Source organism: Prionailurus bengalensis, chromosome C1 (genome assembly GCF_016509475.1).
Source record: "Prionailurus bengalensis isolate Pbe53 chromosome C1, Fcat_Pben_1.1_paternal_pri, whole genome shotgun sequence".
NCBI lineage: Eukaryota > Metazoa > Chordata > Mammalia > Carnivora > Felidae > Prionailurus > Prionailurus bengalensis.
In genome coordinates this window covers 100,863,903-100,888,557 of record NC_057345.1, presented here as the reverse complement: position 1 = coordinate 100,888,557, position 24,655 = coordinate 100,863,903, and the positions used below count along the sequence as shown (strand labels likewise).

General features: G+C 36.3%; 1 protein-coding gene across 1 annotated transcript in view; it reads right to left on the bottom strand.

Annotated features, from left to right (window-relative positions):
- The window catches only part of MAN1A2 (mannosidase alpha class 1A member 2), a 179,183-nt gene that overhangs the window by 83,354 nt on the left and 71,174 nt on the right, over positions 1-24,655 (bottom strand). Inside the window, exon 6 of the mRNA XM_043575954.1 lies at positions 14,541-14,635. Coding sequence (XP_043431889.1) covers positions 14,541-14,635 — 95 coding nt within the window. The remainder of the gene's footprint in view (positions 1-14,540; positions 14,636-24,655) is intronic.

Genomic DNA, 24,655 nt, shown 5'->3' with positions numbered 1-24,655 from the left:
GCAGAGAGAGGGGGAGAGAGAGTGAATCCCAACAGGCTCCACGCTGCCAGTGCAGAGCCCGACGTGGGGCTTGAACTCATGAAACTGAGATCATGACCTGAGCTGAAACAAGAGTTGGATGCTCAACTGACTGAGCCAACCCAGGCACCCTATGATAAGAGTACTCTTAATCATCACGTTTTTCACCTACCAGCTACCCACTTTCCCTCTAGTAACCATCTGTTTGTTCTCCATAGTTAAGGATCTGTTTGGGGTGGGTTTTTTTTTCTTTTTGTCTCTTTCATTCTGTTTGTTTTTTAAAGGTCCTAATTTTTACCTCCTTACTCCTTCTTGAACAATGAGAGGCCCATCTAAATTACATATTTACCCCAAGTAGACAATTTCCTCTTAGAACCCTTCACTGAGCTACGTATAATAGAATTTCCTTCTGGGGTCAAGCTGAAGAAATTCAGTGACACGGCAGTTTGAGGTTTATGTGGAGGACACCAAAACTGTTGGCTAGGAAACTTAATCTCTGTGTGGTTCCTTCTGCTCTGTTTTTAATGGAACCTTCCAAATATGGTTTTGTTTTGTTTTGTTTTTTTGCGGGGCTCAGTTTAGCTTCATTCACTGTGCTTTTGCCAACCATGGAAGAATCATACTATTGCTTATCAGACTTCTATCTGGGATAGGTGTCATTTGACTGTAGTCACCACATTAAGTGATATGAATATGGTGGTGAAAAAAACACGCATGGTTCTGTTGGATGGATGTACAGAGCAAGAGAATTCAATCTAATGTAGGGGTTAAACAACGCTGCCTTTGAATGCTGTTGCCTTCAGGAAGGCAAAAAACTCCAAGTGCTTCCAATCTGTTCTGTGAGTTAACCCTCCAGAAGTGAAGTAACCTTCTTATTTCCTATGTACATTTTCCTACTTTTACAGAGAAGAGAAAAGAATTTCAAATACACTCTCTCAAGATCTTCCTTCAATCTCCAGATAATAAAATTTATCTCAGTTAACTCCAAGGCAAGCTTTCCAGTTAAAGGTTAAGCCTCTTTACAGAAATGCCACTTCTGCCCTTTCATAAATCTCCTTACTTAAAGGATTAGCAGAGGCATTTGGAGGTTCTTATATACTGGTTCCCCATATTTCATCACCAGCCCTTCCTCTAAAAGTTCAATTTTCTCCCCTATATTTTCTCATCTCCTATATTTTCTCATCTCCACATCTCCTTTTGGTTAGACTACTTCCTCCACTCAAAATGCCCTACCCCATTTGTATCACCAATTAGTATCATACTTCTTTATAAAAGCAAATTAAAGCACTCCATGAAAACACCCTGATCTTCTTAAACAAAGACAAGCCTTCTTTTTTCTGATGATCTCATATCATGTTTATTGCACACGGATGCCTTCTACTTTATAACAAAACATCTGGGTACCTGCCAGGTGCCATCCCACTGAAAATCACAATAATGCAGCCCCAACTTGTCCTCTGACAGTAAAAACTGAGTGAAATCTGTTGCGTTTCTATACAACAATAATGAAGCAGCAAAAAGAGAAATTAAGGAAATCAATCCCATTTACAACTGCACCAGAAGTAACAACATACCTAGGAATAAACCTAACTAAAGAGGTCAAAGACCTAATACTCTGAAAAATATAAAACATTGATGATGGGGCGCCTGGGTGGCTCAGTCAGTTAAGCGTCCGACTTCAGCTCAGGTCATGATCTCGCGGTCCGCGAGTTCGAGCCCCGCGTCGGGCTCTGGGCTGATGGCTCAGAGCCTGGAGCCTGCTTCCAATTCTGTGTCTCCCTCTCTCTCTGCCCCTCCCCCATTCATGCTGTGTCTCTCTCTGTCTCAAAAATAAATAAACGTTAAAAAAAATTAAAATAAATAAATAAATAAATAAATAAATAAAACATTGATGAAAGAAACTTAAGAAGACACAAAGAAATGGAAAGACAGCCCATGCTCTTGGATTAGAAAAACAAATATCATTAAAATGTCTATACTACCCAAAGCAATCTACATATTTAGTGCAAGCCCTATCAAAATATCAATAGCATTTTTCACACAGCTAGAACAAACAGTCCTAAAATTTGTATGGAACCACAAAAGACCCAAAATAGTCAAAACAACCTTGAAAAAGAAAAGCAAACCTGGGAGCATCACAATTCTGGACTTCAAGTTATATGACAAAGCTGTAGTGATCAGAACAGTATGGTACCGGCACAAAAAATAGACACATGGAACAATAGAACAGAATAGAAAACCCAGATATGAACCCACAACTATATGGTCAAATAATCTTCAACAAAGCAGGAAAGAATATCCAAGACCTTCTCTTCAACAAATGGACTTGGGAAACCAGACAGCAACATGCAGAAGAATGATACTGGACCACTTTCTTACACCATACACAAAAATAAATTCAAAATGGATTAAAGACCTAAACGTGAAACCTGAAACCATAAAAATCCTGGAAAAGAGTACAGGAAATAACTTCTTTGACATTGGCCATAGCAACTTCTTTCTAGATACGTCTCCCGAGGCAAGGCAAACAAAAGCAAAAATAAACTATTGGGACTTCATCAAAATAAAAAGCTACTGCACAGTGAAGGAAACAATCAATAAAACTAAAAGACAACCTATGGAATGGGAGAAGTTATTTGCAAATAACAGCTGAAAAAGGGTTAATATTCAATATATAAAGAACTTATAAAACTCAACACCCCCAAAATGAATAATCCAATTAAAAAATGGGCAGAAGACATGAACAGACATTTTTCCAAGGAAGATATACAGATGGCCAACAGACACATGAAAAGATACTCAACATCACTTACCATGAGGGAAATGCAAATCAAAACTACAATGAGGTTATCACCTCACACCTGTCAGAATGGCTAAAATCAACAACATAAGAAACAACAGGCATTGGCAAGGATATGGAGAAAGGGGAACCCTCCTGCACTGATGGTAGGAATGCAATCTGGTACAATCTGGTACTCTGGAAAACACTATGGAGCTTCCTCAAAAGTTAAAAATAGAACTACCCTATGATCCAGCAATTGCACTATGAGGTATTTACCCAGAGAGCACAAAATTACTAATTCAGAGAGGTACATGGACTGCAATGTTTATAGCAGCATTATCTACTATAGCCAAATTATGGAAGTAGCCCAAGTGTCCTTCGACTGATGAATGGATAAAGAAGTGGTGTGTATGTATACAAATACACACATACATACATATATATATGCAAACGTAGACACATACATATATGCATACACACACACACACACATACACACACACACACACACATTCATTCACACACACACAAAATGGAATATTACTCAGCCATAACAAAGAATGAAATCTTGCCATCTGCAATGACATGGATGGAATGAGAGAGTATCATACTAAGCAAAATAGGTCCATCAGAGAAATCACAAATACTATGTGATTTTATTAATATGTGGAATCTAAGGAACAAAACAAGCAAGGAAAGGACGACAGAAAGAGAGAAAAAAACAAGAAACAGACTCAACTATACAGAACAAACTGATGATTACCAGAGGGAAGGCAGGTCGGGGATGGGCTAAATAGGTGATGGAGATTAAGGAGTATACCTGTTGTGAACACCAGATGATGTAAAAAAAAAAGTGTTGAATCATTATATGGTACATCTGAAACTAATATTACACTGTATGTTAACTAACTGGAATTTAAATAAAAACTTAGAAGAAAAGAAAATTGATAGAAGCACTGATCAAATGTCAGGAGACAAACCCAGGTGTGCCCTTTTGATGTCCAATTCCCTCATCTATAAAGTAAAGATATCTATTTCACATGGATATTGTTAGAATTAAATAAGATCATGTTTATAAATGTACCATGCTACAAAGATTCACTTTTTGTACTTCCTATTAAAAAATAAACAAAAACTGTGTTATTCATCTAACATATCTATAGTATATTGCTTAGGAGAGTTCAGCAAAAATTTAAATGCTATCTTTTACTGAATGTATGATATCAGTATAAAAAGGAAAATACATAACAGATAACACAGAGAGTAAACAAATAATACAAGAGTGTAATATATACTGTGCCTGATGGACAGAGGCTTATGAACACATAAATTACTAAAATTTACTTAAATAGAAAACAGAAACATGATCTAATTAATGTAACTTATTAAGTGTCAAAAGACAGTAAATCAGCAGTATCAAAACTTACTCAAAATAAAATCTGGAACCAAGTAACTTTACCAGAAGTGTCTACCAAGAATCTTGGGATTACAAAATTAAATTAAATTAAATTAAATTAAATTAGTAAATATCTTAAACAGACTCTTCATGAGAAGAATCACTACCCAACATGTTTTGAAAGAGAACCTAGATATCAAAGCCAGACAAGAGTATTAAAAAGTGCAGACCAATCTCATGTGTGAAAAAGATACAATGACCCCAAACAACATATCAGCAACTAAAATCCAGCAATATAGAAACAGAATAGTACATCCTGATCAAACTGGATTTGTTTCTTGAATGCTATAATGGTTTCTCATTGAAAAACAAATCCATGTGGATGTCTGGAATAAAAAGATTTAGGAGCAAAATTCTTGTCAACATTTCAATAACTACAGAAAAATTGCTTGGAAAAAGTTCAACAATACATAATTTTAAAAAAGAACCTCTTAAAATATTAGCAATAATAGAAATGTCTTATGACTAGCATCACACTTAATGGTAAAAACTCACTTTCCACTAAACAAGAGTATCCTTGGGTCACTATTTCTATTCAATACTATTGCTGTAAGTTCTAACCAGTAAAGTAAGGGGGAGGGGGTAAAACCAAAACTGTCCCTATTCATAGGTGAGATGCCTGTATATAAAGAAATCTCTGATAAATTATTGCTATTAAACAAGAGGATTCAAATTCAGCAAGATCACCGAATTCAAAATAAGTTTACAAAAACAACTATATTCTATGTTCCAGCAGTAGGGAATGAAAAATTTTAAATAATACCATTTATTATAGTGTTTTTTAAACAAAGAATCTATGAATAAATCTAACAAAATTTTCCTAATCTCTGCTCTCATTATGACCCTGAGATCTTCTAATGACTTAACTAACCTCTCCTGGGGGCGCCTGGGTGGCGCAGCCGGTTAAGCATCCGACTTCAGCTAGGTCACGATCTCGCGGTCCGGGAGTTCGAGCCCCGCGTCGGGCTCTGGGCGGATGGCTCAGAGCCTGGAGCCTGTTTCCGATTCTGTGTCTCCCTCTCTCTCTGCCCCTCCCCCGTTCATGCTCTGTCTCTCTCTGTCCCAAAAATAAATAAACGTTGAAAAAAAAAAAATTTAACCTCTCCTGCAGAAAATTAAAAACCAAGAATCTATGAATAAATCTAACAAATTTTTTCTAATTTCTGCTCTCATTATGACCCAGAGATCTTCTAATGAGTTAACTAATCTTTCCTGCAGAAAAAAATTATAAACTCTAGATGAAATACAAACTGGCCTAAAGTCACTGGAGAATAAAACAAAAGTGGTCAGATTCCAAGGACAGTGGAAACTTGCAAATATGGGCAAGTATGGGGTAAGTTTCACACTTTCTTACAGCTTTTACCCCAAATTCAAAGCCCATACTAGGCAGAACAGAGAAAATCTGACAGAAAACTTGCAGTCCTTCTGTCTTAAAGAATCAGAAGCCAGTTTTTGCAGCAATTACAGCTGCTGAACAAAGAGGGAGAAAGAATGCTGGGGAGAAAAGAGCAAGAAAGGGGAAGCCTCTAGTTCTGTATATGAAGTTTGTCCCTGGCTGCCATGCGAATCAGGAATGCTTGAAAACAGAAACAATGCTCTGGAGCAATACAGGTTAAAGATAAAGAAATGAAATGAATTGAGACATTGTTTGAAGTTTGAATCCAACTAAGAACGAAGTTAAAGGACTACTTAAATCCCTCTCTCCCTCTCTCTCTCTCTCTCTCTCTCTCTCTCTCTCACACACACACACACACACACACACACACACACATACACACACCTAATCATAACAGAATCCAGAATTTCCATAACAAAACTTTCAGAATGTCCCAGATTCATTCAAAATGTTACCTAGCCTCAAGTGAAAAGCTAATCAATGACACCAACTCCAAGATGGCCCAAGTGTTAGAAATAGTAAGACTTTAAACCAGGTATTCTAACTGTGCTTTATGAAATACAGGTGTGTTCACAATGAATGAAAAGACAGAAAATCTCTATCTCAGAAACAGAATGAGAAAAGAATCAGATCAAAATTCTAAAAACTCCACTGCATGGGTTTAAGAGCAGATTAGAGCAACTTAGGAAAGAGTCATGAAGACATGAAGACAGATCAGTGGAAATTATTCAGTCTGAAGAACATAGGGAAAAAAAATGATTGAAAACTATAAACAAAGACTTCAGGGACCATGACACAAAAACAAAAATTCTGAAATACAAGTAAATGACATTTCAGAAGGAGGTAAAGAAAGGGGAAGAAAAAAACATTTGAAGAATTAATGGCCAAAATTTTACCATTATATTTGGTGAAAGACCTAAATATTCAGATTCAACAAGCTCATCCACAAAGCCTAAGGAGGATACAAAAGCAACAACAACCAAAATAAACCTGAGGCACCTCTTAATTGAACTCCTGAAAACCAAAAATAAAAAAAATCTTAAAAGGATTCAGAGGAAAAAGACTATATATGTATATGACAACAATCATTTAAATTATGACTTAATCAGAAACAATGGAAAACATATGAGAAACCATGGAAAACATAGGAGAAAGAAACAATGTTTTTGAAGGGTAGAAAAACTCACCAATTAAAAATTTTACATACACTAAAAATAAAATCCTTTAAGAATAAAAAACTTTTTTATAAAACACTTTTCAAACAAAGAAATTCAAGTGAGAATTCAAGCCTACAAATGAGCATTACAAGAAATACTAAGGTTCTTCAGGCTGAAATGAAGTGGTACCAGATTAAAGAAAGGTCAGATCTTCAGAGAGAAATAAAGAGTACTAGATATAGTAACTGGGTAAATACTAGAATATCATTCTCCTCAATTCTATAAAGTAAATAGGTCTGTTTAAACTAATATTTTAATAATGCGTTTTGAGATTTAGAGTGTATTAAATGCAATTCATTTCACAACTATGGCATATAAAGGATGGGAGGGAGGAGATGAATGGAAAAGTAGGGTTGAAATGTTACTATACATAAGTAGTACAATATTAACTCTGTTAAATGAAAAATTTTGTACCCCATGATTTTATAGCAACCACCCCCAAAATATGATAAATTAGTTAAATAAAAGCACTAATAAAGTAAAGCAGAATTCTACAACATTTGTCAATTCAAAAGATGTTAGGACAAAGGAAATGAAGGAAGGAAAAACAGAACTTACACCAAAAACCATAAAATAATTAGTAATAAATCTAACCAAAGAGGTGAAAAATCTATACACTGAAAACTACAGAAAGCTTTTGAAGAACTATAGAAAGAAATTGAAGAAGACACAAAAAAATGGAAAATTATTCCATGCTCCTGGATAGGAAGAACAAATATTGTTAAAATGTCAATACTACCCAAAGCAATCTACATATTCAAAGCAATCCCTATCAAAATAACACCAGTATTCTTCACAGAGCTAGAACAAACAATCCTAAAATGTGTATGGAACCAGAAAAGACCCTGAATAACCAAAGCAATCTTGAAAAAGAAAACCAAAGCAGGAGGCATCACAATCCTGGACGTTAAGCTGTATTACAAAGCTGTAATCATCAAGACAGTATGGTACTGGCACAAGAACAGACACTCAGATCAACGGAATAGAACAGAGAACCCAGAAATGGACCCACAAACATACGGCCAACTAATCTTTGACAAAGCAGGAAAAAATAGCCAATGGAATAAAGACAGTTTCTTCAGCAAGTGGTGCTGGGAAAACTGTTCAGCGACATGCAGAAAAATGAACCTAGACCACTTTCTTACACCATACACAAAAATAAACTCAAAATGGATGAAAGACCTAAATGTAAGACAGAAGCCACCAAAATCCTCCAGGAGAAAGCAGGCAAAAAAATCCCTTTGATCTTGGCTGCAGCAACTTCTTACTCAACATGTCTCCAGAGGCAAGGGAAACAAAAGCAACCATGAACTATTGGGACCTCATCAAAATCAAAAGCTTCTGCACAGCAAAGAATGAAACTATCAGCAAAACTAAAAGGCAACCGACGGAATGGGAGAAGATATTTGCAAACGACATATCAGATAAAGGGTTAGTATCCAATATCTATAAAGAACTTACCCAACTCAACACCCAAAAAACAAATAATCCAGTGAAGAAATGGGCAAAAGACACGAATAGACACTTCTCCAAAGAAGACATCCAGATGGCCAACTGACACATGAAAAAATGCTCAACACCACTCATCATCAGGGAAATAGAAATCAAAACCACAATGAGATACCACCTGACACCTGTCAGAATGGCTAACATTAACAACTCAGGCAACAACAGATGTTGGCGAGGATGCGGAGAAAGAGGATCTCTTTTGCACTGTTGGTGGGAATGCAAACTGGTGCAACCACTCTGGAAAACAGTATGGAGGTTCCTCAAATAATTAAAAATAGAGTTACCCTACGACCCAGCAATTACACTACTAGGTATTTATCCAAGGCATACAGGTATTCTGTTTCAAAGGGGCACATGCACCCCAATTGATAGCAGCACTATCAACAATAGCCAAAGTATGCAAAGAGCCCAAATGTCCATGGATGGATAAATGGATAAAGATGTGGTGTGTGTGTGTATGTGTGTATGTGAAATAGATAATTCCACAATCACAGTTGGAAACAGTTTAATACTTCGTGTGTGTGTGTATACATATATATACATACACACACACATGTATATATATGTATACACACACATACACATATGTATATATGTGTGTATATATATGTATACACACACACACAATGGAGTATTACTCGGCAATCAAAAAGAATGAAATCTTGCCATTTGCAACTACGTGGATGGAAATAGAGGGTATTATGTTAAGCGAAAATAGTCAGAGAAAGACAAATATCACATGACTTCACTCAAATGAGGACTTTAAGACACAGAACAGATGAACACAAGGGAAGGGAAGCAAAAATAATGTAAAAACAGGGAGGGGGACAAAACAGAAGAGACTCTTAAATATGGAGAACAAACAGAGGGTTGCTGGAGGGGTTGTGGGAAGGGAGATGGGCTAAATGGGTAAGGGGCATTAAAGAATCTACTGCTGATATCACTGTTGCACTACATGCCAACTAACTTGGATGTAAATTTAAAAAATAAAATAAAATAAATAAAAAAAAACAGAACTTAAATCAGACTGCAGCAATAATTACACTTCATGTTAATTGATTAGAAGGCAGTTATTTTCATACCGGCAAAGTCCAACTACATGCTGTCTTCAAAAGAACTAAAATTATAATATGGTTAGGCTGAAAGTAAAAAGAATACATCAGGAAAGTAGTAAGCATAAGAAAGGTGGAGTAGCTAGATTAACATCTGATAAAACAAACTTCCAAGCAAAAATATTACCAGACATGAAGAGGAGCACATCATAATGATAAAAGGGTAAAGTCATCAGAAAGACAAATCATAAACATGTAATACCTAAGAGTAAATCTTCAAAATACAGGAGGCAAAAATCTGACAGAAATAGAGTGAAGTAGATAACTCCATAATCACAGTTGGAAATAGTTTAATACTTCATCTCAGCAACTCATAAAAGAAGTATACCATTAATTAACTTAAGTTAATTAAAAATCCAGAAAGACATAGATAATCTAAACAACACCACCAAGTAGCTTAACCTAACATAGAACATTACCCCAACAACTGCAGAATACAGATTCAAGTGTATTTACCAACAAAAACCATATGCTGAGCCACAAACAAGACACAATACATTTGAAGAGATTGAAATTATACCTAATATCTTCGCTGATCACAATTAAATTAGAAATCAAAACAATAAGGTATCTAAGAAACCTCCCTGATTCTAAAATTTGGCAAATTAAACAACACAATCGGAATAACTGATTTGCAGGAAAATACAGATGCTGGCGAGGATGTGGAGAAATGGGAACCCTCTTGCACTGTTGGTGGGAATGCAGACTGGTGCAGGCACTCTGGGAAACAGTGTGGAGGTTCCTCAGAAAATTAAAAATAGAACTACCCTACAACCCAGCAATAGCACTACTAGGAATTTACCCAAGGGATACAGGAGTGCTGATGCATAGGGGCACATGTACCCCAATGTTTATAGCAGCACTTTCAACAATAGCCAAATTATGGAAAGAGCCCAAATGTCCACCAATCGATAAATGGATAAATATGTGGTTTATATATACAATGGAATACTACTTGGCAATGAGAAAGAATGAAATCCTGCCATTTGCAGCAGCGTGGATGGAACTGGAAGGTATTATACTAATTGAAATAAATCAGAGAAAGATAGTATTTGATGTTTTCACTCATATGTGGATCTTGAGAAACTTATCAGAAGATAAGGGGGTAAGGGAAGGAGAAAAAATAGTTATAAACAGAGAGGGAGAGAGGCAAACCATGAGAGACTCTTAAATACAGAGAAAAAACTGAGGGTGGATGGGGGTGGGGGAGAGGGGGAAATGGGTGATGGGAATGGAGGAGGGCACTTGGGATGACCACTGGGTGTTGTATGTAAGCCAATTTGACAATCAATTATATTTTTAAAAAAGAAATAACTGATTTGTCATAGAGGATATTCTAAGGAAAATTATAAAATACTTTTAACTGAAAAATGAAAAAATTAAAATTTCTGGGATGAAATTTACAGCTTTAAAATTCTTATAAAAATAAGCAAATAAATAAAATTCTTACAGAAAAAAATGCTTATTAGGGAAAAAAGAGGTAAAAATCAAAGACCTAGAGTTCCAATGTAAAAGCTTTAAAAAGAGCTAAGTAAGTACAGAAGAGGAAAAAAAATTGAAATCAATGAGACAGAAAACATAAATCATAGAATTAATGTTACTAAATGCAGTTAAAGACAAAAGTCAGTTCTTTGAAAAGATTAATAAAACTGATAAATGCCTACCAGGATTGATAAAAGGAGAAAACAAATTACCAGTATCAAGACTGAAAGAGGGGTTATCACTATAAAGCCTAGAAACATGAAAGGCCTAAGAAAGTAACATGTACAACTGCACACCAAAGTCTTTGATAACTTCCATGAAATGGATAAATTCCTTATGAATACTATTAACCTGACACAAAATGAAAATAAAATCTGAATATCCATATATACATTTATATCACATATATAAGGTATGTTGAATATACATGTATGAAATATGTATGTATATACATACATACATACATATAGTTGAATATGTTATTAAAATCTTCCCACAAGAAAACTTCTAGCCCAGATGGTTGTGTAGGTGAATCTATCAAATATTTAAGGAAGAAGTAACACCAGTGCTTTCAGAAAACAGAGGAAGAGAGACTATTTCCTACTTCATTTTATGAAACCAGATAACTCTAATACCAAACACAGCTATACATTAAAGAAGATAATATATTATGGCCAAGGACTATCCCAGGAATTCAAAGTTGGTTGAACATTTGAAAATCTAACAATAATTTACCATATTAACAGAATAAAGGTGAAAAATGTTATGATCATCACAGATGAAGAAAAAGAGTCATCTGGCATTTCTCAACATCCACTCATGATAAAAACTCTAAGTAAAATAGGGAGAGAAGGAATTTCCTCAACCTGACAAAGGCAATTGATAAGAAATCTGCAGCTAACACTATATGTACGTGATGAAATTTTTTTTAAAAAGCAGTATTATAAAAACTTTACTAGAAATCTAGAAGACATAAAAAATATAGGAGACAATCTTTTTAACAAAAACTGTAAACCCAAATGTTACAGAAGACATATTTGAATATATAAAAATTTAAAACTTATGAATAAAAAATTATAAATAAAGCAAAAAAAGTCTAAATGTCCAATAAATTTATGAAAATGATGCTCAAGTTCACTAGTCAGAAAACAAAAATGAAAATAACAATGAGTAACACTTTATAGCCATCAGTCCATCAAAAATTAAGCAGAACTTACACCTGCAGACATTTAGGTACTCTCACACATTGTAGGTAGAAATATGATGAAACTATAGTCTTTTTGGAAAACATTTTGGGAGTAACTATTAAATGTAAAATGCATATACCCTTTGATCCAGCAATCCTACATTTGAGAATCTGTCCCACATACAGCCATGGGGCGCCTAGATGGCTCAATCAGTTAAGCGTCCGACTCTTGATTTTGGCCCCAGTCATGATCTTGGGGTTACGAGTTCGAGCTCCGCGTAGAGCTTCGCTGGCAGTGCGGAGCCTGCTTGGGATTCTCTGTCTCCTGTCCCCCTCTCTCACTCTGCCCCTACCCTGTTTGTGCTCTTTCTCTCTCTCAAAAATAAATGAATAAGCTTAAAAAAAAAAAAAAAAAAGACACACAGCCTCTGATCCAGCAATCATATTCTTGAGAATCATTTTCAGAGAAAAATTCTCACTACAAGAGGACATATATAATAGGATACTATTGTTAAAAATGTTTATGGTAGCAAAATAATGGAAACAAATACCATTGATAAGGCAATGACTGAATAAATTATGGTACGACCTATGTATAGCATTGTAACCAATGTATTTTAGGTTACACTAAATACGTTTCACTAAGTAGTCATCAGGAAGACTGACTTAGAGCTTTATCAGATGATCTGGAAGAGTATTTCCCTGAGATACTGTTGAGTGAGAAAAGTAAGAGGCACAAAAGCAAGCATCCAAAAAAACACACAAAATTTTTAAACTTGCCCCAGAGCCTGTACCATGCTGTAGAAGGTAAACATGTGGGGCTAACATAGGTTGGTTTTCAGGCAACAAGAGAGGAGGAAAGCCTACGTGTGGGACACGTGCAGAGCTCAACCAAAAGAAAAAGAAAAAGAAAAAGCTTTAAAAAAATAGGTAAATAATTAGTTATGATCTAAACTCAAATAAAATGTGTATTTGTGTGAATATACACAGAGAAAGTAAGTGAAAATTAAATTTATAAAATGTTCAAGACAATGATCGTTGAATGCCTTCCCACTTTCAGCTCGATCTGAGTTTGAGGTTTTATGATTTAAGAAAAAAGTCCTGCAGTCTTTCTTCGCTTTCTTCAACTCATAATTAAATTTTAAATTAATAATAATTCTTATCATTTAGGAAAGTTATAGGATTCTGACAATGGTACTGACGGAAACCTCAGAAAATCTGTCTTAAAAATAAGGAATGAGAACAGATGTAGTACGTCGTTTGGCCATCTCCTTTTGTGTAGGTCACTGTGGAACTCCAGCCAAATTATCCCCCTCACAAGGAGGTAATTTATATTATAGATAGAGCATGAAATGAGAGAACAGTGAAGTTAAATTTAATGTTCAGCATTAAATGCTAATTTCTCAATGGAAATCTAAACTCTATACAGCTCTCCATTATAAAGAAATAATTAAAATAGATCACTTTTTTCAAATAAAGTTGTTACAGAATCATGATTCCAGAAAAATAAGTGTTCCCAACCTTCATTCTAAAGGGCCTGGCAGCAAGAACAAGAGTCAAATTTTCATGTAATTTCCAAGCTCCAACATTGAGAGGAATAATAAATTTCATTTGGAGAAAAATGTACGCAGTAAAAATTTCAGTCAGCATAAATTATTTCAATGCCAGTTAGATATACTGACATTACCCAATTTTTTTAATTTTAATTATATATCTTTGCATGATTTATAAAGTTATCAAAATTTTTTCTTTCATCTATTTCTAAGTGAAACCAGTGTTTTCTATCAGAATGGAACATACTGCAAAGAATGTTGAAGAGTTCACTTTGAACTTCAACAGTACAAACACCATAATAAGAATCCTAGGGTCAACATCATGAATTATTTTCTCCCTGATCATTCAATAATAGGAAGGCCTGGTTTTAAGGCACATTTGTGTTCCATTATGACTTAGAAGGTCAACAGGTGGTACACAAAAAAATTAAAGAGGCAAAGCACTTTGAATCCATTACAACATGAAATGGAAAAGAATAAGCAAATAAAAGAAACATACAGGTAAGGAAGAGAAATTTACACTTAGAGAAGCAAGCAGTAGAAACCGGAATACAGTTAAGGCAGATGAATTGTTCCAAAGTGAAGAACTTTCAAACAAAACAAAACAAAAAACCAAAGAATGTTTTAAAGAAATATATTTCTGCATATATGTAGAGAAAAACAAAACAAAAAACCAAAGAATGTTTTAAAGAAATATATTTCTGCATATATGTAGAGAAAAACAATTTAAGTCTTATAAAGTATGGGGAGGGGTGATCATTAGTAATTTCTAACACTAAGTTAATCTCATTCTTTCAGAACAGGAATAACCACATAAAAATAAAATTTACCTTTTCAGATTCACCATTGCCCAAGGAATCCCAGTAGGTGTGTTAAAGGCAGGAAGGAGTTTCTCAGCCAGCTGAACTGCTTTAATCTTGAATATCTGAGATCAAAACAACATAAAGGAACTTTTTATAAAAAAAATTATAGCCACCCATTCATAAATTAAAGCCATTGTCATTTGCTGATCTCTCACAGGTCACATACTACACAGAAGTACAAGGAGAAAAAAGGGCATCTCTTTGGTACCATGAAGCATACAGCAATCAGAGAAAACGTTTGTAAACTGGATACTGAGGAAAGCTGAGTATGTAATGGCCTGAAATTATAATTAACTGAAAGGGAAGGATGTGGTTTTAGTGTTAATATTATCTGTATTTTCAGCTGGCAAAAGTCTAAGAAATGTCAGGTTATGAAATGTCCATCCGATGGTATACAAGCTTAGCACAAATATTAAAACAAAGATTTGGATAAATGCCCTTGAATTACTGTAAGCATGATTATGTCTCAACATTTTCCATCAACATCTATCCACATTATTAAAAAGAAAAGGTCTGAGTTCACATTCCAAGTCTGAGAGTTATAAATGCTTCAACTACTGCTATTTTGGGTATGAAACAATAAACTACACTAGTATCAGTGGTTTCCAAACTTTTAAAATCATGTACTACTACCAAGATATTCAGAGTAAACTTTCTAATATTCTTAGCATATCCAAATGGATATGCCTCTCTATCCCACCTTTGGAGACTGTTGACTTAAAGGCTCCAAAATGAGACTGGGTCACAATAACCTAGTAGGAAAAAAGGCACATTCTCCTATAGGCTTCAAGCCTATCTTCTCTCAAATTGATTTCAAACTCATCAGATATTTCAGCTTCCATCCGTCCCCTGCAGTCAAATATTTTTGATAAAATATTATTCAACTCTTCAAATAAGGAGTTGAAGGTCTGGAACAGATCAAAGTTATATGTTGAGGTTATATTAAACAAAGCACCCCAACATTACTGGGGGGTAGAAGATATCAGAGGGAAATACACACAAGCTAACAAAGAAATATGATGTTAAGATGTTTTTGCAAGGTTCCTTAAATGAGGCAAAACTTCTTAGCAAAACTTGTAATTACATATTCTCATACATCAACAATTTACCATTTCCTTGAATGCCTACTTTGACGTAAAAGTCTCAAGAAAAATGTAACAATTTAAGGTTAGTTTTTGTTTCTAGAGAGATCATGTGCATGTGAGTACATGAACTGGGGAGGAGCAGAGGGAGAGAGAGAATCTCGAGCAGGCTCCATGCCCAGTGCAGAGCCCCACACGAGGCTTGATCCCACGACTCTAGGATCATGACCTGAGCCAAAATCAGGAGTTGGACGCTCAACCGACTGAGCCACCCAGACACCCCAAAGTTAAAGTTTTAACAATTTTCTCATATTCATCTCATATTCAGGAGAGCAAATGTAAACTGGTCCCCTTATGTTAACATTTTTACCTTAATAAAGTCTAGTTACATTATATAGTGAACAGTACTACTTCTGTTTACCATGAGGACAAAGGGACGAAGTTCTTACCTAATGTTAACATCACGGATTTGTTTTTATACTACATCTTTCCTACATACAAAAATTAATGTTTGTGGTGCCTGGGTGGCTCAGTCAGTTGGGCGTCCGACTCTTAATTTCAGCTCAGGTCTATCTCACAGTCATGAGATAGAGCCCCACGTCAGGCACGGGGCCTGCTCAAGATTCTCTCTCTCCCTCTCTCTGCCCCTGCCTGCCCTGCTCACGCTCTCTTTCTCACTCTCTCAAAACAAACAAAAAACTAATATCCAAAATGGTAAAATGCTTACAAACATAAACTTTTCTAAACAGAAAGCATTCTCCTTTCCCTTCCAGAAGTAAACTTCCAAAAGATATGTTCTAATTTTCAACTAATTGGAGCCATCAATAGCAGATAACATACATAGTAACCAGTTCTAGTACACAGCCCCCCAAAACACCCCAAAATCACAGAGAAAAATTTCCTTATATAGTATGCTTATCTCAATATATTCACAAACATACAAACTCTTTAATGATAAATAAATTATAGCCCTACATTTCTCATTTTCACAAATATTTTGGTAGACAGCAGCAACAGCTAATTTAAAACATATTACTTTTCCACAATGCAGGCAAGTAATACAAAATCCAAAAAGTGTCAAAGTAAAAAATAAGTCTCTTTTCCAGTCCGATTTCTCCACTACACAGTTCCTTCTACAATGCAGGCAGCTATCAGCTTCTTAAATGTCTAGTAAATACCTTGCACTAAATTAGTTCCATTGTATACATGGTTCCTAGCCTTGTCACATCAAATCCTCATTTTCTGACTTTCGCAGAAACAGAAATGCTATTAACAGTTTACACACACACATACACACACACACGCACACACACAGAATCTTTGTCTTTGTCTCTCTCTGAAACATGGACTATCATGCACTCTATCCTGAACTTGCATCTTTCACTTTACTGAACCTTGGAGATCTTTCCAAATCAGTCCACAAAGGTCTACCATAACCTTCTCTTGAGTGGCTGCAGAATTTCTCCTTGTATGGATATACTGTAATTTAGTCAGTCCCCTATGTGACAGACATATGTTTCCAAACTATGTGACTAGGTAAGATAAATTCTCAAAGGGGAACCAAAGTATTGATGGGTATATTCGTTTGTAATTTTCATAGTTAATGCCAATTGTCTTCCACACACTTTGCTAATCCATATTCCTATCAGAAGGTATCAGTAGTCATTTCCCTGGATTCTTGTTAACACAAAAGTCATCAAAATTTTGATTGCTGCCAATCTCATACAGACAGCTCCCGATTTTACAATTGACAATGAACATCTTACAATTTATCAACTTTACAATGGTGTGAAAGTGATATGTGTTCAGGAGAAACCAACTATAAATTCTGATCTTTCCCAGGCTAGGGATATGTGGTAGATACTCCCTTGTGATGCTGAGCGTAGGCAGCAAACCGCAGGTCCCGGTCACCCGTGGGGAGGTGAGGGTGAACAACTGATATACTTTCAATCCATCTGCACTACACAGCCATTCCGTCTTTTGCTTTCAGTACAACATTCAATAAATTAGAGGAACTACTCAATACTTCATTATAAAAAACTTTATTATAAGGTACATTATGATTTTGCACAACTGTAGGCTAATGCAGGTGTTCTCAACACATTTAAATGCATTTCCAATTTACAGTATTTTCAGTTTTTGATGGGTTTACCAGGACATGACCCCGCCGTAAACCAAGGTAGATATGTAGTTGAAAAAGGAGACTCCGTTATCATTTTTATTTTCATTTCTTTTATTATGAATGTGATAGATACTCAACACTCATCCAAATCTCCTTTCAAGCACACCTTCAAATACTGGAAAGGGTAAAAAACTACATAATGGCATCAACATTGCCAAGCATCCTTAAATATGCAATATTTGGAAGGAAGAAGTAAGTGATCTGAGGCAGTGGCCTTGCAAGCACAGTGGTGAAGGTATCTGGTTCTTCTGGTGGCTCTAAAAGAAGTTTGAATGACTGGTCTCTGTCTTCATAGGGACCCTGTGAGTAATCAAGGCAATGGAATTGGTGCTCAATTAGATACACAGTATGTTTGGGCATTTCTCCTGGCTGCATGGTTCCAAGCTGTATTATAACAAAAATACCTGATGTCATGGCCCTCCCAAAGATTCTGTTAAGGAGTCAGAACCCTGTAATAAATCACTAGGTAAAACAGATTCTGTTTTCTGCTATTATGATTCTTTTTTTTTTTTTTTTTAACAACGTTTATTTATTTTTCAGACAGGGAGAGACAGCATGAATGGGGGAGGGTCAGAGAGAGAGGGAGACACAGAATCTGAAACAGGCTCCAGGCTCTGAGCTGTCAGCACAGAGCCTGATGCGGGGCTCGAACTCACGGACCACAAGATCATGACCTGAGCCGGAGTCAGATGCTTAACTGACTGAGCCACCCAGGCGCCCCTCTGCTATTATGATTCTTGATGGATACAATCATGAGTGCACATCAATTATTTCACATGTTTAAGAGGCTCAACAATATTAAGACTTCTACAACATTTCATTTATTTACAGAAAAACTTTTATGCGTCCAATGTGCATTATGTGAAATTCCCCAGTTATTTTTACCAGAACAAATGGTGGGCAATGGGACAATGCTAAAACTTCCTAAGAAGACTTAGGACCAGAAGAATTATTCCTGGGTGTGGAAGAACTGCAAGAAATGGGGTTAAACAGATAGAATGTGGCAAGATTACAAACAACCTTAAAATAGAAACAATGAAACTTAAAGTAACACAACTGATAACACAGAACTACTGTAGATTATTGAGAAGGGAGGTGATATTAAATGCATGGGTACTTTTAATTGTTTTTCTTTACTGAATTAAATTAGTAACAGAATATTCTTCTAGCCTGTTTTCAACCTAGCAGAGTGAGAATACAGAAGTGAAGAGTTTAGAATGCCCAAATGACTCCCTAGGCCATTCAGGGTAAAAGTCCTTTAAGAGGCTCTAAATCTTTATAAGCAATGAATCTCTATGACTTCTGTGCCTCACTCTCTCCTTCCTTTCTCTTCCAGCAACCTACTTCAGCCCCACTAACCTTTTTTGTTGTTCTCTGAGAATGCCAGTTATGCTTTTGCTTCGCTGTCTCTCCCTTTGCTATCCCTTTCTAATAAATGCTCTTATAAAAAGATGTTCTCATGGCTCTCTCTTATGTCCTTCAGCTCTCTATACAAATGCTACTCTTGCACACACTCCCTGACACACATCCAATTTGAAATTAAAACCCCTTCATCCTCTTCCATGCTCTGTTTTTCCCCTTACTGCTTACCAGTAACAGTGCACGTATGTGTAGGTCTACGTGTGCAAACACACACATGCTCTCACATACCTACCCTGTTCATTCCTGTTACCCCCACAAGTAGAATGTAAACCATAGATGGGCAGAAGCGGTTTTATTCACTGTTTTATTCTCAGAACTTAAAAGAGTGCCGAGGCTATAACCAGTACTCAACAAGTGTTGAATGAATCAATTTAGGAAGCCAAAAAGCACAGAGATTTATAATAAGCAAGTAAACTATCTCCTTTCTCTTCCACACCAACCCAAATCCCCGAAATATCTGAGGCTAACATGCCAAGGTTTTAAGAGCTTAAGATCTTCTACAGAAATGTTGAGATGATGACAATGATGATAATGACAAACACATATTAAACCCAATCAATTCTCACAACACCCCAGTGAGATAAATACTGTTACTCCCATTTTACAGGTTAGGAAACTGAGGTTTAAAACAAATAACTTAATTTGCCCAAGGTCATACAACTAGGAAGTGGTAAGCCTGAATTTAAGCCTAGGCAGTCCAGCTCCAGGGTCCATGTTCTTGCTTGACTATTCCACTAATTAGAGACACAGATATCTAGATACTGACATCGCGATACAGACACAGAGGAAGACAAAAGGCATTCCCACACCTTGCATTATTTAATCTTACCTTCTGTAGCCAATAATTAAATTCCTCAAAATATTTCACTAATTCATTGCATATCTTTCTGTCCTGTATCTTACATCCTCCGTTTTGAATGACAGTTTGGGCTGATATAAAACCTGAGTTGTCAGTTACTTTATCTTAGTGGTCTAAAGATAATCACTCCAACATCTTCTGGCTTCTCTTGCTATTGAGCACTCTGCTGTCAGCTGTCATCCTTCTGTAAGTAATCAGCCCTTTCTCTTTAGCAGCTTTTCATATTTCCTCCTTATTCTTGGTATCTTTTCCAATATTGACTTTCTATCATTTATCCCATTAAACTCATCTGAAGTTCCCACTAAACATTCTTTGAAACCTCTCACTCTGTGTCTCTCTTTTTTAATATCCCTTCTTCTTAATTTCTCTCTTTTTCTTAATTTCTCTCTTTGATTCATTTTATTTCATTCTGGATGAATTTTCATCATCACCATGAACAGAAACATCCTTAAGGGCTAGATAAGTGTTCCTTAGGACCAAGTGAAGGTTACTACAAAACTGTAGGTTAAGAGGTAGAAACATATTCACACACACACACACACACACACACACACACACACACTCTCTCTCTCTCTCTCTCTCTCTCTCTCTCTCTCTCACTCAAAATGAGCCTACAAACAGTATTTCCAAACTCATGATGAAATCCAAGATTTATGCCATTTACAAACTAACAAGTCAGCCTACCACATTTTCATGAATGTCTACAAGATCGTGAATATCTCTGACAACTGGGTCAGAGGCAGAGAACTGAATATTATTCACAGCAAAGTGTCAGCCAAAGATCTGAGTTTATCTACACTGGCTGTACCTGGCCCACCCTCAGCCCCACCTCAATCTCACAGGTATGATCCAAAGGGTCCCCGATGGATTCCTGCACACACAGTGGACTGTGCTGCAGGGGAAGAACACTGAGCTTGGAGAATGTCTTTTACAGTAAGTGAAAGCAAGCCTACTTGATGAGATTAATTCATGCCTGCAGGCATGGCCCTAATGACCTGGGTAAAGAGCAGTCAAGGCCTTGTATTTGTGGTCTTCCTGGCAAAGGTGTGCAGGGACGCTCAGGTGCTATGTTGTTTTGCCTTCCTACCCCCCCCCCCCCCACGTCAGCAGCAGTGCTGCCTTCCTGTAGCAGTAGTGAATCCACTCTCTTCCAATGCTTGCAGAACCAGCTTCATCACCCTCAGTCCTCACTGGAGACAGCAGCGGGAGCACCGACCTGCCAGCACACTGTCATCAGAGGTCTGAATTTCAGCTCTGCTTAGCCCTTCCCCTTACGGTTTCTAAGATTTAGGAGTTAAAACCTCTTCCCCATATTCCCTCAGCCCTGGTTGCCCTCCTGTAGGAGCCACCTCCATGATACTTTAGAAAATTCTTTTTAATCTTGCACTTACCTAGGTAACTTTATGCCTAGTTAACAATTCTGTATATTAAATTCTATCTGTTCAAATAACTGGCAGTTTCTGTCTCTTATTTGGACACTGGCTGATACATACATAAATATTTTGTTATTACTATATTTGCTTATTTTAAAAACCAGGAAGATGAAAACTTCTAAAACTCATATACAGTTCCTGTATTCTGAACCAAATACTTTGATTCATTTCCATCCTTTAAGGACACACAACTGTTAAGTGGTTAGATTTTTATTCTGTCTTTTCCTGCTACTAACATAGTCACACAAGTACCTTTTCAATTTTTACAAAACTGTCTAATTTACTGTATCCTTTTCCTCTCCTCCCACTCACTCCTCATACTATTTCAACATGGCTTCTGCCCCCATCATTTCATTGAAATGGATCTTGCTAACAATTAGCTGTACATTTCAGCATCGATCGCTTAGTCATTATTGACCAGTTCCTCCTTAAAATACCTTCTTCCCTCGTGTTCAGACACCCCACAATCTCTCTGCCTCCTTCACTGAGTCAGACTTCTCATACCTGACCTTTTCATACTGTGTTCCTCCAGGCTTGATTCCAGGTCCCCCTCTCTTCCTAGTCTAAATTGTCTCCCTGAGCAATTTCACATGTGCTTGCTTTCAATTATCAGCTACACAGCCACTGATTCCCAACTTTGTATTTCTCATCAGGACTTCTCCAATGAGCACCAGCCCCATTACATCTGCTTACTACCTATTTCCACTTAAACAGAGCAAACTCCCCTCGCACTCGAAATACTTAAAATGAACTGATGATCTTCCTCTCCCAAATTAATGTTCTTAAAATGCTCAATTTCTAGTAACTGTCCCACCATTAGTCTAGTACCAAAACCCTGAAACCAACTCCTCCTCTGCCTCATCCCACCCACAGCCCCCACCCCCGCCCAATCCTTTGGAACTGCCTCCCAAATCCCTTGAAATCATTTAATCTCTCATCTCTGTAACCCATCGGAGTCCAAGAAGCCATTATTTCTTGCCCCCAAATACCACAATGGTTAATTAACTGGAGGGACAGAACTCACACACACACACACACACACACACACACACGCACGCACGCACGGTAAGCTCTAACTATTGGTCTGTAACTTACTTTTGTCATTTAATACATCAAGCATATTTTTCCTAGATAAAATACATCAAACTTGTGTACACAGTTGTATAGTATTCTATAATATTCTATAGTAAGTATTCTATAGTAAGAGATGTATTAATTTATTCAACCATTCCCCTCTAGATGAATCAGGTCTGTTCAAACACTGGCTACTAAAAACACTACTGCAATAAAATATCCTGCTAAGTATTTCTTAAGCATCCACATTGTTACTTTTAGATAATATATCCCTAGAAGTGGGATCCCCTGTCAAAGAGAATTTTATATCTTAAATGTTTACTGGACACCACCAAATTATTTTCCAAAAAGTTTGGATCATTTATATTCCCTCCAAAAGCTTATCACACATTTGTTAAAATTTAAACCATACACTTGAGAAACTTAACAAAAGTCCACGGGGAAGGAAAGGGGAAAAAATAGTTACAAACAGAGATGGGGGGGGGGGGAGGCAAACCAACAAGAGATTCTTAAACACAGAGAACAAACTGAGGGTAGATGGGGGATGGGGAAGATGGGGAAGAGGGGAAAATGGATGATGGGCATTGAGGAGGGCACTTGTTGGGATGAGCACTGGGTGTTTATATGTAAGCCAATTTGACAATAAATTATATTTTAAAAAATTTAAACTATACCTTTAATTACATCCATACAATTAAAGTGAGTGCATTTCCTTATAGGTAAATGAGCTACTTAAAATAAATAAAATAATCTTTGAGCTGGTCCTTGAAGTTCTTTACCAGGCAGAGAATGTTGAAGGGTTAGAGTCCATCTTACACATAAAATTACGGTAGAGGTCTATAAACACATAGGAAATAAAACAATGTGGTCTAAACACGTAGTTTCATGTATGCAGAATTTTGAGCTTCTCCTCCGTGGCTCCTTCCTGCCCTGGATTTCACTCCTAGATTTCTAGCTCCCGGGGTAGCTAGCTCCAAATTCTTGTCTTCTGATTTGACAAACCAATAACCATAATCATGACATCCACTACGATGGGTATTGGCATAACGTTAAACATGTAAGAATGTGTACAGATATGTAGATGAACTCACACCTTTAAGAGGAAAATGTTAGTGTATTTTAAAAAGGTTATCTGGGGAGCAAAGCTTAGTGGAATATTTTGCCCAATTACCAGCATGTCTATAGAGAAGGAAGAGGTCAAATTTTCCATGGAAATAGCAGCAATTCCTGGAGGAATATCAGGTTTTCCAAAAATAAAATGAGAATTAGTGCAGTAAAAACAGAGATGACTAATATTTAAACCAGGAAATATCTGGGTCAAAAAGGGCTATTCTATTTGCTTAGAAAGTCTCCCTGAGCTTATTCAGAAACGATCCTAAACTATAGGCAACAGAGAACATTTGTGTTTTAGTGAAGATAGATTTTGTTGTTGTTGTTTACTTTCTTTTTATTATCTGTAAAACATGGATTAAACTCCACATAACCATTTCTCTATTCTATCTGACAGATTTCAGATGCAGTTATCCACATAAATTACGTTATTATCTTACTAAGGGAGGGATACCACTTTGATAACCATTAAAAAAATGAGAAGAGACAATCCTGTAAAAGAAATGTCATATATTAGAGGCTAACATCAAGTAAACATAATAAATCATCAAGATTTTTTTTAACTTGTGAATACTTAATATAAATAGGCTTGCTCTGAGAAATAAAATGATAAAGTTTCACATTTATTATATTAATAAATCAACAGGAGAGAGGAACACTTTGTGAGATGACATGTAACCCTTATTTGGTTCCCTGTACCAGAAAACAGAACGCATGTCAATGTTCTTTATTCTAGTTACAGACTACCTTAACATAAGAGATGCACTTTGCCAAGTTACAAATTAATTTTCTGGCTTATGTAAGATGTAGGAATTTCTTGTACATCCAGTATTACAGTAATGTCATATTCGAATTATTTTTCAATGTTTAATTCATTTTTAGCAGATCTGAAATTTACTATTGCTTTTCCAGAATAGTTA